Below are 17,184 nucleotides of genomic sequence, written 5' to 3'. Positions count from 1 at the left end.
GGAATATTGATGGAAATTCACTCCGTTGCCATTGTTGTGACTTCTCGACCACTTACGTAGTTGGTAGAATCTATCGCAATTCGAAAACGGTATTTGATGAGAAAGAAAGTGGACGTTGATGCTTGTCTTTCATGGGTAGTGGGGTACGGGAGGCCCACGAAAATTCCGAGCTGGACACTTGTACAGTACGTCTACATCCGTTTGGTAGGTATGCCAGACTCGACAATCAGGAGTTCGGATGAAAATAGTAGTGCATTCTTAGGCAATATTTCCTCCAAGACTGATCTAATGTTTCCATCAACCACTAAGTCGGTACTGTTCTTTTTTTGCAACCCACTACAATACAGCAGAACGGCTTGTAAAGTAGTCGCCGAGTGCAGAACCCAGAACTGCATCTCCAAAAATTGATCGAAAGATATTGTTCGAGGCTGCTAGTGCCAAATGTTGCTTGCCACTTCGCTAGTCATGGAAGGATTCTATCAGCCCTTAATGGTCACCGCGAAGGTAGAAAATTCGGTCGACACCGCTAGTAGAGATTTGAGGCTCGCCATCTACCCGGGAGGAGGGCGAAGAAGTGCCACGATGAAACCTTTACTTAACCGAATTGCCGAACTATTCAAGCAGAAAGAGATTCAAAGACCTATGACGAGGTGTCTTGCAGGAGACTGTCACTTCAGAATTGCTGAGGGATTATGTGACGATTTTATCATGCGATGGCTGATGATGATTATGTCGGGGACAGATAGGGGACTTACTGAGGAGGATTAAATTGAGTTGAATGCAACCTACAAAAAACCTTGTGGCAACAAAACAGACCCAACCCATATTTGGATCCAAACCAAAACGACGAGAGGAAACTATTGGTCTGTGGGAAGAATCGCGTGTTCCGAAACGGACGAATCGACATCTCATCAAAAAAACACCATCAGCCTTCCGTCCTTCCGCTAGGTGTCACCATGGCTCAACAGCAGCCTCACAGGCGCCCTAAGCCAGCAGAATGAGACCTACCCACGGCGACTCCAAGCATTGTTCCAGCCCTTCAGAGTCCTTGAAGAATAGTGGCTGAGAACCCATTGTAACCATCTACGTCCGAAGTCTTCCGGTACAGTTTGATGTTTAAGCGATGGCAGCATCTTGTTCAGAACGGTGTAGTATGGCGTCGAGGTACCGGTACTTTGGAGAGGACCCTTCCCCTTCGTTGACCTTCTTCTCAACCCAACCCCTGCTAATGATGGTCCCCTTGTCCCTCTTTGGTAAAGAGCATCATGCAGCAAGGGGTGTCTAATGTCGTGGGGTCCCAGCGGATCAAGCGAGCCTCCAATGCGGTGCATGCCAATGGAATGGCTCTCATGGTCTCACAACGGCGGGAGGTGGATTCGTTTCTTCTTCCTCGAAGTCCATCCATTGAGCTTCGCACTAAGATAGCCCGGATTGTGGAGGGGAAAGCAAAAAAGCTGCCCGCCTGTTGGTACAGTGGTAGTAGCAAAAAAGAGGCCAGGATACGTACCCCTCCATATCCCCAACAGAACTGAATTTTTGGCCTGCTACTCCAGTTCGCTGAGGCGGCCCCTCCAAGACTCCAGCTGCTTCAACCACACCCTCGCTTGCCTTTGATTGCCAATACAGGCGGCATTCGGTACAAGCTCGATTTTTCTCATCTTTGACTTATACCGTGGTCGGGACCAATTTCTGAATCCCTCTTAGACCTCTTTCCCTCCTTGAGATTATCCATCTTCATCCTCCTCTTTCATCATCGTCCTCATTTCTTCTTCCTCCCCTTTGCGCCTGGCTGGTGTTGTCTTGTCTTGTGCCGTGTTGCGCTCCACCGACTCTAAAGCTATTCTCTACTAATTTCTACCCCCCTCCCACCTATCAGGGGACCAGCCAGCCTCTACGCAAACAAGGACAGCCGGTTTCTTCTCACCAGCGTCCTCGGGGAAAACATCAGACTTCGTTTCTGTTGTTACGACTTGAATTCATAGGTTTGTGAGCCATTGGCACTCGGAGAGTGGTTGAACCGTCAATTGCAAAAACTAACCTCTGGCTTTTACTTGCCACTGCAGATTTTCTTCGATACCCCTTCACTCATCATGTACGGCGCCGGTCAAGGAGCCCAGACGGGCATTTCCACCCCCAGATCCAGCGCTTCTCTTCGACCGTTGACTCTCTCCCACGGCTCTCTCGAGACTTCCTTCCTCATCCCCACCAACCTTCACTTCCACGCCTCTCAGTTGAAAGACAAGTTTGTCGCCACGCTACCCGAAGCCACCGACGAGCTTGCCCAGGATGACGAGCCATCGTCAGTTCCCGACCTGGTTGCCAGATACCTTGATCTCATCGCTCACGAGGTTGATGAGGGCGAGGATGACGATGCTGGCTCCTATGAGGAGGTTTTGAAGCTCGTCCTTAACGAGTTTGAGCGTAATTTCCTCCGTGGTAACGAAGCTCACGCTATTGCCGCCAACCTGCCCGGCATTGAGTCCAAGAAGCTGGACTTCATCCGCAGCTACTACACCGCTCGCTCTGTCTGCAACCGACCGATCAAGCCCCATGCCTCAGCCCTCTTCCGAGCTGCTGAGGATGGCGACGCCGAAATCTACACAATTTTCGGTGGTCAGGGTAACATTGAGGAGTACTTTGAGGAGTTGCGAGAAATCTTCAAGACATACTCGAGCTTCGTCGGTGATCTCATCACCCGATCAGCCGAGCTCCTCCAGACTCTCTCCAAAGACCCCAAGGCCGAGAAGATGTTCCCTAAGGGTTTGGACATCATGAACTGGCTTCACCACGAGGATTCGACTCCTGACGTCGACTACCTGATTTCGGCACCTGTCAGTTTCCCTCTTATTGGTCTCGTTCAGCTTGCCCACTACGAGGTGACATGTAAGGTCCTTGGTGTGCACCCTGGCATGCTGCGAGAGAGAATCACTGGCTCCACCGGTCACTCTCAAGGTATCGTCATGGCCGCCGCCACTGCTGCTGCCGACTCTTGGGACTCATGGCAAGATATCAGCAACTCTGTTCTGACTATGCTTTTCTGGATCGGAACACGAAGCCAGCAGGCCTTCCCCACTACTTCAATGACTCCCACTATGCTTCGCGAGTCCTCGGAGCATGGAGAGGGCTCACCCACTCCTATGCTTAGCATCCGAGATCTTCCTCAGACTGAGGTTCAGAAGCACATTGATGCTACCAACCAGTACCTTCCCGAAGACCGCCACATCAGCATCTCCCTCATCAACAGCCCCCGAAACCTAGTTGTGACAGGACCTCCAACCTCTCTCTACGGTCTCAACACCCAGCTGCGAAAGGTCAAGGCCCCCGTTGGCTTGGATCAGAACCGAATCCCCTTCACTGAGCGAAAGGTTCGCTTCGCCAACCGATTCCTGCCCATCACGGCTCCTTTCCACAGCAAGTACCTCTCTGAGGCCACTGCCATGATCGACGAGGACCTGAAGGATATCAGCATCGACTCTAGCGATCTCGGAATTGCTGTCTTCGATACCAACACTGGCAAGGATCTTCGAGAGGAGGTCAAGGGTAACATCATCCCTGCTCTGGTTCGTTTGATTACCCGCGACCCTGTCAACTGGGAGAAGGCTACCGTCTTCCCTGATGCCACCCATATTCTGGACTTTGGTCCTGGTGGTGTTTCTGGACTCGGTGTTTTGACAAGCCGAAACAAGGAGGGCACTGGTGTCCGTGTCATCTTGGCTGGTACCGTCGATGGTGGTATGAACGACCTTGGTTACAAGGCTGAGCTTTTCGACCGAGATGAGGAGAACGCCGTCAAGTACGCCATCGATTGGGTCAAGGAGTTCGGTCCCAAGCTCGTCACCAACAAGAGCGGCCGAACCTACCTCGATACCAAGATGAGTCGTCTTCTTGGTCTTCCCCCAGTCCTCGTTGCCGGTATGACACCCTGCACTGTTCCTTGGGACTTTGTCGCTGCTACCATGAACGCTGGATACCACATCGAGCTTGCTGGTGGTGGTTACTTCGTTGGCCCCATGATGACCGACGCTATCAGCAAGATTGAGAAGGCTATTCCTGCTGGTCGTGGTATCTCAATCAACCTGATCTACGTCAACCCTCGTGCGATGGCATGGCAAATTCCCTTGATCCAGAAGCTCCGATCTGAGGGTGTTCCTATTGAGGGTCTCACCATCGGTGCTGGTGTTCCTTCTCTCGAGGTTGCACAGGAGTACATTGAGACCCTTGGTCTCAAGCACATCAGCTTCAAGCCTGGTTCTCTCGATGCTATCCAGTCCGTCATCAACATCGCCAAGGCCAACCCTCACTTCCCTGTTATGCTTCAGTGGACTGGAGGCCGTGGTGGTGGTCACCACTCTTTCGAGGATTTCCACCACCCTATTCTCCAGATGTATGGTCGTATCCGACGACAAGAGAACATCATTCTCGTCGCCGGTAGTGGTTTCGGTGGCGCCGATGACACCTACCCCTACATCACTGGTGACTGGTCCAAGAAGTACGGCTATCCCCCCATGCCCTTCGACGGTTGCTTATTCGGTAGCCGCATGATGGTTGCCAAGGAGGCTCACACCAGCAAGGCCGCTAAGGAGGCTATTGTTGCTGCCCCTGGTCTGGAGGACAATGAGTGGGAACAGACTTACAAGGGACCTGCTGGTGGTGTTCTTACTGTCCGATCCGAGATGGGCGAGCCTATCCACAAGCTCGCCACTCGTGGAGTTCGCTTCTGGGCCGAGATGGACCAGAAGATCTTCAGCCTTCCCAAGGAGAAGCGCGTTGCCGAGCTCAAGAAGAACAAGGACTACTACATCAAGAAGCTCAACGACGATTGCCAAAAGGTCTGGTTCGGACGCAATAAGGAAGGCAAGGCTGTCGACCTTGATGACATGACCTATGCCGAGGTTCTGCGACGTCTTGTCGAACTCCTCTACGTCAAGCACCAATCTCGCTGGATCGACCGCTCTTACACTGTTCTTGTCGGTGATTACATCCACCGTCTCGAGGAGCGTCTGACCGCTACCCCTGGCCAGGCCTCTCTTCTCCAGAGCTACTCCGAGCTCAGCGATCCTTTCGAGGTTATCGACCGCGTTCTCGCCGCCTACCCCGATGCCGAGACTCAGATCATCAACGCCCAGGATGTTCAGCACTTCCTTATCATGTGCATGCGACCCACTCAGAAGCCTGTCACCTTCATTCCTGTCTTTGACGACAACTTCGAGTTCTACTTCAAGAAGGACTCCCTATGGCAGTCTGAAGATCTGGATGCTGTTGTTGACCAGGATGTTGGCCGCACTTGCATTCTCCAGGGACCTGCTGCTGCCAAGTTCTCTACTGAGATTGACCAGCCTATCAAGTCAATTCTCGATGACATCCACGAGACTCATGTCAAGTACCTCGCTAGAGATCTGTACAACGACAACAAGGCCTCCATCCCTTACATCGAGTACTTTGGTGGCAAGCTTGTTGATCCCGAGATTCCTCTTGATGTTGAGGGCCTAACTGTCAGCTATGACACTTATAAGAACACCTACCGCCTGTCGTCATCTGCTGCCGCCACCCTCCCTGAGCTTGACTCTTGGCTGTCTCTCCTTGCCGGTCCCAACCGCAACTGGCGCCATGCTTTGCTCATGGCTGATGTTGTTGCTCAGGGCCAGAAGTTTCAGACCAACCCCATCCGACGCATCTTTGCTCCTTCTCGTGGTCTGTTCGTTGAGATCTGTTATCCCAACGATCCTTCCAAGACAACCATTGTTGTCCGCGAGCAGCCCCGCCACAACCAGTACATCGATGTGATCGAGGTTAAGCTTGTCGGCGAGAACAAGATCCAGGTCAACATGATCAAGGAGACCACTGCTCTCGGAAAGCCTGCTGCTCTTCCTCTGGAGTTCACCTACCACCCTGAGGCTGGTTACTCTCCTATCCGTGAGGTTATGGAGGGTCGCAACGACCGCATCAAGGAGTTCTACTGGAAGGCATGGTTCGGTGAGGAGGCCCTTGACTTGGATGCTGATGTCACCGCCAAGTTCGACGGTGGTAAGACCACCATCACTGGTGAGGCTATCAACGACTTCGTCCATGCTGTCGGCAACACTGGCGAGGCCTTTGTCGACCGACCTGGCAAGACTGTCTACGCTCCCATGGACTTTGCCATCGTCATTGGCTGGAAGGCTATTACCAAGCCCATCTTCCCTCGCACCATTGATGGTGATCTCCTGAAGCTCGTCCACTTGTCCAACCAGTTCCGCATGATCCCTGGCGCTGAGCCTCTCAAGAAGGGCGACGAGGTCTCTACCACTGCCCAGATCAACGCCGTCATCAACCAGGAAGCTGGTAAGATGGTCGAGGTCTGTGGTACTCTCGTCCGTGATGGCAAGCCTGTTATGGAGGTCACCTCTCAGTTCTTGTACCGCGGTACTTACACCGACTATGAGAACACTTTCCAGCGAAAGGTCGAGACACCCATCCAGGTTCACCTTGCCACAACCCGCGATGTCGCTATCCTTCGATCCAAGGACTGGTTCTCCGTGGACGAGCTTCCTCAGAACATTGACTTGCTCGGCCAGACCCTGACTTTCCGCCTCCAGAGCTTGGTTCGCTACAAGAACAAGACTGTCTTCAGCAGCATCGAGACCCGAGGTCAGGTCCTTCTCGAGCTCCCCACCAAGGAGATCATCCAGGTTGGTAGCGTTGACTACGAGACCGGAGAGTCTCACGGCAACCCTGTCATCGACTACCTTGAACGTAACGGCCAGCCTATTGACCAGCCCATCAACTTTGAGAACGCCATCCCTCTCAGTGGAAGGTCCCCTCTCGCCCTCCGAGCTCCTGCTTCCAACGAGAACTACGCCCGCGTTTCCGGTGACTACAACCCCATTCACGTTTCTCGTGTCTTCTCCAGCTACGCCAACCTCCCTGGTACCATCACTCACGGCATGTACTCCAGTGCTTCCGTCCGAAGCCTCATCGAGACCTGGGCTGCTGAGAATAACATTGGACGTGTCCGAAGCTTCCACGCCTCGCTGGTTGGTATGGTCCTGCCCAACGATGATCTTGAGGTCAAGCTTCAGCACTCTGGCATGGTCTCTGGTCGCAAGATCATCAAGGTCGAGGTCCGAAACAAGGAGACCGAGGACAAGGTCCTCGAAGGTGAGGCCGAGGTTGAGCAGCCCGCTACCGCCTATGTCTTCACTGGTCAAGGTTCTCAGGAGCAGGGTATGGGTATGGAGCTGTACGCCAGCAGCCCTGTTGCCAAGGAGGTCTGGGACCGCGCCGACAAGTACCTTCTCGACGCTTATGGTAAGTTGTATTCGCATCATGATTCATATTCTATTTACTAATCTATGGCAGGTTTCTCCATCACCAACATCGTCAAGAACAACCCCAAGGAGCTTACCATCCACTTCGGTGGCCCCCGTGGTAAGGCTATCCGCCAGAACTACATCGCCATGACGTTTGAGACCGTTGCCGCCGATGGTAGCATCAAGTCTGAGAAGATCTTCAAGGAGATCGACGAGACCACCACCTCGTACACCTACCGATCCCCTACTGGTCTTCTCTCGGCCACCCAGTTCACACAGCCTGCCCTTACCCTCATGGAGAAGGCCAGCTTCGAGGACATGAAGGCCAAGGGACTTGTGCCCAACAACAGCACATTTGCCGGTCACTCGCTCGGTGAATACTCGGCCCTGGCTGCCCTTGCTGAGGTCATGCCCATCGAGAGTTTGGTGTCAGTTGTGTTCTACCGTGGTCTCACCATGCAGGTTGCCGTTGAGCGTGATGCCGCTGGCCGATCCAACTACTCCATGTGCGCTGTCAACCCCAGCCGCATCAGCAAGACCTTCAACGAAGCTGCTCTCCAGTTCGTTGTCGACAACATTGCCGAGGAGACGGGCTGGCTTCTCGAGATTGTCAACTACAACATTGCCAACCAGCAGTACGTCTGCGCTGGTGACCTCCGTGCGCTTGACACTCTTGCTGGTGTAACCAACTTCATCAAGATCCAGAAGGTCGACATTGAAGAGGTCAAGGACAACATTGAGGAGGTCAAGGGACACCTCCGCGAGATTATTCGCGGCTGTGCTGAGAAGACCCTGGCCAAGCCTACACCCCTCGAGTTGGAGCGTGGCTTCGCTACCATCCCTCTCCGAGGTATCGACGTGCCCTTCCACTCAACCTTCCTCCGATCCGGTGTCAAGCCTTTCCGTTCCTTCTTGCTCAAGAAGATCAACAAGACTTCCATTGATCCTTCTAAGCTGGTTGGAAAGTACATTCCCAACGTGACAGCCAAACCTTTTGCGCTCACCAAGGAGTACTTTGAGGATGTTTACAAGCTGACCAACTCGCCCAAGATTGGTGCCGTTTTGGCCAACTGGGACAAGTACAACCAGGATGAGGTTGCTGCCAACGGTGTTGAGGGTAGCGACAGCTCCAGCGGCGAATACGAGGGATCTGGCCGTGCTGCTTAAGCCGTTGCGGAAACAAAAATAAAAATAAATAAAGAATAAAATCCAAGAGAAAAAGAAGATAATTAAAATGAGGAAGGAAATCATGCAAAGACATGTTATGACGGAAGACAAGATTAGAGATGGATGATTATGAAGAGAAGGTCTACAGAATCCCGGTTTGGACTGTTATTTGGGATGAGTATATTACGATGTATCGTGTTATCTTTAGCTAGAGGGGCGTTAGTTTGCTTGTTTTACTTGATAGACAATGTTGAATGTTTGATGACATTTATCTACTTTCAACTCTGATTGATCGCCTTCTTGCCTGTACTTGTGTGACGTTTGGGATACTTATTTCGTGACACGATGGAAGCTGATGATGGGAATAATTACCGAGCTGGACAAGAGGTACTTGAGATTCAGCTGACGATGCCTCGGCAATGAAGGTACCTTTTGTCTCCACTGACTCCCGTTTGCATGCCAATGAATTAATTCGGCTGCCGGCGACAGCCGGAGACGGACAAGAGGTGGAGGTGGCCTATCACGGAGCCAAAGTCCGTTTTGGTCGCTAACAAGGAGATAGATATATCGGTCAATGGATCTAAGCCATGGGAGTTTACGTGTTGATGAATATGTATATAAGTCCGGGATACCAAGATTAGAAAAAGAGGTTTGTGCTTTTTGGCTCTCGCTTCTTTCTTGTTGACCTTTTGTTTGTTCTCTTGGCTCGATCAACGCTTTGAGATATTACATCATCCCTCTCTCCCTTACTTTCACTCCATCTACCACTCATCAACACAATAATGCTTCTCTTAAGAGATCAAAATACAGGATCTTCAAACATGGAAAACTCGAAGAAGCAGGTCTTTTTCGGAACGTTTATTTCCAGCAAAAGCCCGAAAGAACTCAACTACCATCATGATACCCTTGTCTGTGTTGATGGAGAGGGCAAGATTGTCAAAGTTGACACTAAAGGTTGCGACCGAGATCAGCTTGAACAGAGACTTGATGAACTACTGGGCTGGGAACTGAGTGAAGTTGATGTTCATATCGCTAAACCTGGCGAGTTCTTCTTCCCTGGGTTTGTCGGTGAGTACCTTACCCATAGAGTGTCTTTGACAAAGCATACACTAACAAACCTTAGACTCCCATGTTCATGCATCTCAGTACCCGAATGTGGGAATATTTGGAAAAACAACACTTCTGGACTGGCTAGAAAAATACACGTTTCCCCTCGAGTCCAGTCTCAAAGACTTGAACAAGGCGCGTCGAGTATATGGTTCATGTGTGCGACGAACACTTTCTCACGGAACAACAACGGCAGCTTACTATGCGACAATCGACGTAGCGGCGACAAACCTTCTTGCCGATCTTTGTCTGGAAATCGGACAAAGAGCTCTTGTAGGCCGCGTGTGCATGGATAACCCGGACATGTGTCCCAGCTACTACCGCGATGAGAGCGTCCAAGAAGGACTAGAGAAGACGAGACAGACTATTCAGCACGTGCAAAAGATCGACCCAGGGTTCAAGCTGGTTTCGCCTGTGTTGACGCCGCGCTTTGCACCGACTTGCTCTAGCGAGTCGATGAAGGGGTTGGCAAAGATCCAGAAGGAGCTAGATCTTCCTGTACAGACACATGTCTCGGAGAACGAAGGGGAGATTGAACTAGTTGCGGAGTTGTTTCCAGAATCAGAGTCATATACGCAGCTTTACGACGAGTGCGGCCTGTTGACTTCCCGGACGATTCTGGCACATGCTGTGCATTTGACAGACGAAGAGGCCAAGTTAATAGCAAAGCGTGGAAGCAAGGTCTCACATTGTCCATGCAGTAACAGCTCCCTCACCAGTGGATCCGCTCGAGTGCGCTGGCTTTGGGATCAGGGCATTACTGTTGGTCTCGGCACGGATATGAGCGGCGGCTACAGCCCTTCTGTTCTCGAAGCGGCACGGCAAGCAGCTCTCGTCAGTCGGCATGTCGCCATGGGTCTGCAGGAAGACAAGGAACGGAACAAGTTGACAGTGGAAGAGGTCTTGTACCTTGCGACTCGCGGCGGAGCACAAGTGGTCGGGCTTGAAGATAGAATCGGTGGGTTTGAGGAGGGGATGGAATGGGATGCGCAGTTGATTCGACTAGGAAGTGTTGATATGGATGGAATCGCAGAGGAAGATGGCAACGTCAACATCTTTGGGTGGGAGACTTGGGAAGAGAAGATTGCCAAGTGGTTGTTTAACGGAGATGATCGGAACGTGAAGCAAGTTTGGGTGAGGGGAAGAGTGGTCCATGCAAGGCAGTAGTAAAGTACTACCTATGAAGCAAATGGGCTGAGTATGGTTAATGATGGCAGATTTAATGATTCAATCTCATCCATAGAAAGGTACAGCTTTGCTTAAAGTGCCTAATTTAATATTCATACTATTCTACCGAATTTGTTTCATGCTGAGTTACAGTGGCAGATAGACACGTCGACCTGTTTCATATTAATATCAGACCATCTTCATGTGCCAAAATTAAGTGATTAGGTAGCCAAAGCAGAGAATCTAGATTAAATTGTTTCAATTTAATGTCTATCTAAATTGGCTATTGTAACATGTAACAAAGAGGCTGAGAAAGACATGTTTATGTATTTAATTTCAACTTTGATATTAAGACAGTGAAACAAAAGTGCAGGGAATGGTAGCATACGATAAACCCCTGTAATGATCTACGCAAGTGAAACATGACAGGGCATAAATCATGGAGTTACAGTCTAAACTGCAGGGCAAAGGCACAAGACACTTTTGTATTACTGGTTCTTTAACCGCTGGCTGTACGTATCCAAGATGTAACAGATGCAGAGACCCTCACATGAACAAACAAACGTGCTAAAAATAAGTTGATCTTTTTAACAAGAAACCTTTCCTCATCTATGGGACTGGAATTTAGCGCTGCCAAGTCTAGGGTATGCCTTGGCTGAAGGACTATCCAACTTTCTAGATAGCCAGTACAGACCAAGATCTACGTGCCTCTATCTGTGAGGAACTAATAACCCAACAACCCTGGCCATAGCTGAAAATTCAATCCAATAAGAGATATTCGTAACTGCAACTACATGATTATTAGCGGTGCGTGGCGCATCTGCTCAACTTATCACACCAACAAGGGTGGACCATCTCCCTTTCAGCCCTGTCTGTGCCTGTACCTGTGACCGCATCTGTGTTGCAACTACCGACTGATTTATGCTTGCTTTTGAGAACCTGACAAGAGGAGGGAGTGGAGAAAACATCTACTTATAGAGACCATGTCCCTCTCCCTCCACAGTTTGGTAAAAGTGATTAACCGACTGATTTATTCGTCATACTACAAGTAAGTGTTCTCGTGATCACGCCCAGTTTGCTGTGTTCAGATACTGACATACCATTCTCAGATACTTACAGTGTTGGATCCATCTATCTCTACAGAAACATGGCGACGACAACTCCCAGTATGGGCCTAACAGCCAAAGGCGTTCCAAAAATGCCCATGTGGCTCACCATTATCCGCGGTGCAGCCATCGCTCTGTCCTTAGGCGCCCTCATCGCTGCAGCATACAACGTTTCCCTCCTTAGTAGCTGGGCTCGTTACTACGGCGGTGATGGTCCAGCTGGCTTGATCATCTTCAGTGTAAACTCCTTTCCCCTTGCCAATATTCCACAAGACATCCAACTCACACTGCCTAGGCAATCTTCACCTGGATCGTTCTAGGATGCATGCTCGCCGCCGAATTCTTTGCTCCTCAGCTGTACATCCGTTCTATATTCTTCGCCACCCTCGTCATATCGTCCATCTTGTGGCTGGCCGCTTGGGCATGGGCTGCTGCGTGGACAGCTGATTTCTACCATTTGTACAATAGCTACTACATTGGACGTGTGAGGGAGCTTGATGCATGGGGAGGTTCGATGGCTGCTGCTGTCGCTCTCGGCGCTGCTACATGGTGAGCCTACAGACTCTACAGAAACATGACACTTACTAATGGTAACTCTCAGGATTCTCACCATTATCACTACAGTCTTCTTCGTCAAAGCTTGTCTGGCTGATCCTACAGGCTCAACCTTCGTGCAGCAGCCCAGGAATGATCCAGAGACAGCTGAACCTAAGCCTGAAACTACGATCACAGCTTAGTAAATCACCAAAGGAAACACGTTTGATTATGTTGGAATGAGAAATGTCGAGTCGATTATACCCATAAGGCGATGGATCAGAGTCGTAGTTCATTTGCACCAAGTCACAATAGCAGAAGAGACGCGGATGATTTTTATGTCTAGTATTTCTATGTCTGTGAAGGTTACCAGTGTCTCTATGAACATCTAAGTTGCTTCTTTCCAGACTTCTGATACTGTTACAAAACTCTATACAGGCCCCATTTCCTATTGGGCTTTCCGGAGGCAATGCAATCCTCAATGTGCAGTTCAATCCTCTCAACCGGTTTGCCAAAGTCTACTCCGAGACTGCAAATAGTTTCATCCTGAACGCCGACCGCTTTTCCGTAGCAGATCAATTCCCTTCCGGCCTTCGCGGCAAACATTTCTCCTTCATGGAGCGGGTATACCACCCTGAACGCCGAGCACAGTGCTGGTAAAATCATTTCCTTCCAGTCTTGCATAAAACATTCGTGCTGATGCCGATGCAAGCTCAACCAGAGCGCCTTTTGTTGCGTGTGTGCTAAAAATCAAACGCGTCTGGCCTTCGCGGCAAGTATCTGTCCTGATACAGATCATGCAATATCCGTAACGCCGATATGAATGCAGAAAAATTAGTGCTGATGTGGTTGAATGATACTTGATATGTGCCTCGATGAGAACAAAGTTCTTGGCCGGTATCGTCAACCGCAATGCATAGTAAGTTGAAAGCGCTGTGGTGCTAATCGAAAGGTCGAATAAGATGCAGAGAAAAGACAAGAGTTCAAATAAGAGAAGTAAAATCAAGCAAACAACTTTCGAGATGGCGTTCACACAACAAAAAAAAAAGTGAAATTGATCCATTCATCTGGTCACGATGTCGTGGCAATGATGCGTGGATGTTTAGGAAAGGCTCAAAGCGAGCATGTGTGTCAAAACCCAATTATGGTGACAGGTTGAGGTATCGAGACATGTAGCTTTCCTCGATAGGATCAGGGTATGCGGAAGAGTCGGCACTGGTGTCAACTTGATCGGTGCTCTCCTTGCCGTTGGTGGACGACTCGTTCTGGTCTTGGTTCTTCCGAAGGCTGGGAAGGAATGCACTGACAAGGACTTCGGGTTCACTGTACCAAGGTATGCCGTCCGCAAGGTTGTCCGAGTTCTGGCCGATATCGTTAGGAATTCCCAGAGGACCATGTATGCTGTGGCTCATTGTGTTAGGTGGGAGAGTGCTGACATCCCCCATAGGACCTTGGAAGCTGGGATGCATGTTTGAAGTAAGGGTGTTTGAGCTAGGGGCGTTTGATGTCTCCCAATAGGGGGAGGTTTCGTCCATCATGGCCCCCATGTTAGGGTCGAGTGGCTGCATCGCCTCGTCCTGAGCATCAAACATCGTGACGTTAGAAGGTTGTCGTCTAAGTTCCTGACAGTTGTTGGCTCGCTGAGGAAGGACCGAAGACTGCTGGTGATGAGTCTGAACGTTTCCGAAAGCATTGTTCTGAGTGTCAGGGTAGGTCGCAATCTCAACACTGGCACCGCCGTACATTGGCGCAGAAGTCATGTTGAACTGAGGAGCAATGCTGGTGTTGACTTGGGCACCATTACCAAAGCCAAGTGTGTTGCCAGGAGGCATGGCGTAAGGAGAAATATAGCCAGAAGGCATGTCGCCAGCAGGCATGTCGTAAGAGGGTGTGTGATCAGCAGGGGGCATGTTGTCAAAATCCATGCTGCCGAAGTCCATACTGCCAAAGTCCATGGTGTCGGTAGCCATGGTGTCGGTAGCCATGGTGTCGGTAGCCATGGTGCTAGGGGCAATGGTGTCAGTCGCCATGGTGCCAGGGGCAATGGTATCGTCAAGACCAGCATTGTTGGTAGTGTCTGCCACGGTCTCAGTAGTAACAGCCGCAGTCGCATTGGCGGCGGTGTTGGTCTCGGTGGCTGGATCAACGGCACTGGCTCTCTTCTTGCGGTTAGAGTTCTGACCGTTGGCCGTAGTGTTACGACCCGCGGCGGCGGATGAAGATTTGGGGAGCGTTGCTTGGTAGTTTGGATCAGCCATTTTCTCGATCAAAGCATGGTCTTCAGCAGCATAAGCGGCAGCGACTTCCTGGATCTCCTGCTTCTTTCGGGCCTCATCCTCCTTTGACAGTCGCTAAAGACGAGGTGTTAGTAATGTTTCTTATTCGTTGAGTTGGTTTGGAAAGACTTCTGACTTACTGCGTTCTCCTTGGTTCGGGCAGAGTGAATGGCCGATCTTTGCTTCTTTGCCTCCTTTGCGGCGGCCGCTTCCAGCTTCTCTACTCTCTCTGTCATCTCCTTTCTCATGTTTCTCTTGACAGTATCAGGGACTTGGTCCCATTCTCTGAAATCAGCACCGAGAGAAATGGCCTTGATACGCCACCAGTTCAGTTCGATAGCCATCTCGTTAGCAAGTTCGCGGTGCTTGTCAAGAGCCTCTTCACGACGGGATCGCGTGCCCTTAGCAGCTTGATTATTCCTGTCCAAATCTATCTGCTTGTTCTTGGTGCAGAGATCATGGTTTTTCTTGTCGAAGAAGTGGCGAACTCGAGAATCCTTGATGCTGGCAGGTACATTGTAGGCCTTTGGGGTGAAAGGCTTTGGACCAGGTTGAGCAAGCTCGGATGGGGGTAAGATAGGTGCTCTGCCTCTCTGATTCTGGATTTCTTGATCAATCAAAGAAATTCGACGATGAATCTGATCTCTATCAAGGAAATGGGGAAGTCCCAAGCCCGCACGTGAAAGGGTAACGTTGCCAATCTTGATCTTGCGTCGGACGTCCTTGTCGGCATAGTGCCATGGAGATCTGGCAACAGGATTTTGGTTCTGAGCATTATTGACTGCAGTTTGGTTGAAGTCAGGCATGCCTTGAGGCATGATGGCAGGTTGCTCTCCGGTAGGTTGATCTCCGGCGGGTTGGTTCATGGTAGGTTGGTTCATGGCAGGCTGGTTCATGGCAGGCTGGTTCATGGCAGGCTGGTTCATGGCAGGCTGGTTCATGGCAGGCTGGTTCATGGTAGGTTGATTTATGGCAGGCTGGTTCATGGTAGGTTGATTTATGGCAGGCTGGTTCATGGTAGGTTGATTCATGGCAGGCTGATCCATGGCAGGCTGATCCATGGCAGGCTGATCCATGGCAGATTGGTCTCCGATAGGTTGACCTCCGTCAGATTGATCCATAGCAGATTGCTCTCCGGTAGATTGATCTCCGGCGGGTTGATCTCCGGCGGGCTGCTTTTCCGCAGGTTGCTTCTCAGTAGGACCTTCGCCAGTCAGGTCAACAACTGGGGTAGCTGGCTGAGGTTGGACTGGTTGGAAGTTGTCAATTAAGGCTTCAGCCTCTACTTGATTGTGTTCCACCGTCTCGGTAAAGGCCTGTGTCCACCGATTGATTCGGCTTTGTCTGGTCTGCTTTAACTTGCTGAAAACTTGAGGGACTTGGTCGCTCGAAAGAATTGCCTCAGCTTGTTCCTCTGACAGTTCGTTTGGCAGTTCGTTTGACTGTTCCTCTGGCTTTTCAGTGGCTCTCTTTTTGGAAGCTGGCCCAGGAGCAGATTGACCTTCAACTTGATTGACGTTTCTCTTGCGAGGCTTTTTTGGCTGTGCCTTAGATTGCTCCTCGGGCTGATCTTCAGACGCCTCTTTGGACTTGCTAGTGGCTCTCTTGTTGGTAGCTGGTCCAGGAGCAGATTGACCGTCAACTTGATTGACGTTTCTCTTGCGAGGCTTCTTTGGCTGTCCCTTCTGCACACGCTTGCCAGTCGTTGGAGGAGGTGGCTCCGAGAGACCCTCAGGTGCAGAGGCAGGTACAGAAGTAGACTCAGCCAGAGGGGTAGCTTGGCTTGGGGTCTGCGCAACGGTAGAGGGCAGAGTCAAGACCCGCTCATCAACTGTGGGCTGAAGTTGCTTGTGAGTAGGGACCTGCGGAACAGAAGAGACCGCTGGGTTGGTTTTAGGATTACCCTGGGGCTGAGAAGTTGTAGTCTGAGCTGGAGTTGAGACCTGGTAGCCGCCCGAAGATAGCTGGGGATCAACAGGTGTAGTGTCAACTCTAGAATGAATTGTAGAGGGAAGACCCAAAGCAGGGAAAGGCTGGGCGAGATCTAGGTTTGCGTTCTCAAAATCACCCGTATAGGCGAACGCAGTACCGAATGTGTAGTAATCACCAAATGATGATCCACCGGTAGCGAAGGACTGAAAATCAGTGGTAAGATGAGGCTGCTGTACGATCTGAGGCTCTGTGGGACGCTGAGACGCGTTGGGGAGTCGGAAAGCGGGTGGAGGACAACTCTGGTCTAGTACACTTTGAGGTGCAACAGAGAGCTGGGGGAGGTCTCGAGTTTGATGCCGACCAGGAGGACGGCGAACAGACTTCTTGGGGGTGCTTGGGGGTGCCATCTTGCCAACGGGCACGCGACACCGCGGCGATATAAATAGGGGAGTGTGAAGGATAGGGTTTGTGATTCAGGGAAAGAATTAGGATACAGTGATACAGTGATGCAGTGCTTTGCAAGAAATAGGGAAGGGTAATACGCCTTGATGCGAGCTGTGATGAGCTGCTGCAGCGTAGGGGATGCGGAATGCGGGATGACGATAG

The 17,184-nt window shown here is 50.8% G+C and overlaps 4 protein-coding genes across 4 annotated transcripts; 3 read left to right on the top strand and 1 right to left on the bottom strand.

Moving 5' to 3' along the window:
* Positions 1–2,090: 2,090 nt before the first annotated feature.
* Positions 2,091–8,456, top strand: FPOAC1_008361 (uncharacterized protein; the record flags this gene model as incomplete). Its single annotated transcript, XM_044852805.1, has 2 exons — positions 2,091–7,287; positions 7,339–8,456. The coding sequence occupies 2 exons, from the start codon at positions 2,091–2,093 to the stop codon at positions 8,454–8,456; spliced, it is 6,315 nt and encodes a 2,104-aa protein (XP_044705475.1).
* A 782-nt stretch (positions 8,457–9,238) lies between these two features.
* Positions 9,239–10,730, top strand: FPOAC1_008360 (uncharacterized protein; the record flags this gene model as incomplete). Its single annotated transcript, XM_044852804.1, has 2 exons — positions 9,239–9,524; positions 9,580–10,730. 2 exons carry the CDS (start codon positions 9,239–9,241, stop codon positions 10,728–10,730), a joined length of 1,437 nt encoding a protein of 478 aa, XP_044705474.1.
* Positions 10,731–11,713: 983 nt separating this feature from the next.
* FPOAC1_008359 (uncharacterized protein) lies at positions 11,714–12,573 on the top strand (the record flags this gene model as incomplete). The annotated part of the gene is made up of 4 exons (XM_044852803.1): positions 11,714–11,778; positions 11,850–12,075; positions 12,132–12,385; positions 12,438–12,573. 4 exons carry the CDS (start codon positions 11,714–11,716, stop codon positions 12,571–12,573), a joined length of 681 nt encoding a protein of 226 aa, XP_044705473.1.
* A 939-nt stretch (positions 12,574–13,512) lies between these two features.
* Positions 13,513–16,985, bottom strand: FPOAC1_008358 (uncharacterized protein; the record flags this gene model as incomplete). Its single annotated transcript, XM_044852802.1, has 2 exons — positions 13,513–14,721; positions 14,787–16,985. The coding sequence occupies 2 exons, from the start codon at positions 16,983–16,985 to the stop codon at positions 13,513–13,515; spliced, it is 3,408 nt and encodes a 1,135-aa protein (XP_044705472.1).
* Positions 16,986–17,184: the final 199 nt, after the last annotated feature.

This window comes from Fusarium poae, chromosome 3, assembly GCF_019609905.1.
Source record: "Fusarium poae strain DAOMC 252244 chromosome 3, whole genome shotgun sequence".
NCBI lineage: Eukaryota > Fungi > Ascomycota > Sordariomycetes > Hypocreales > Nectriaceae > Fusarium > Fusarium poae.
This window is presented reverse-complemented; position numbering and strand designations above follow the sequence as displayed.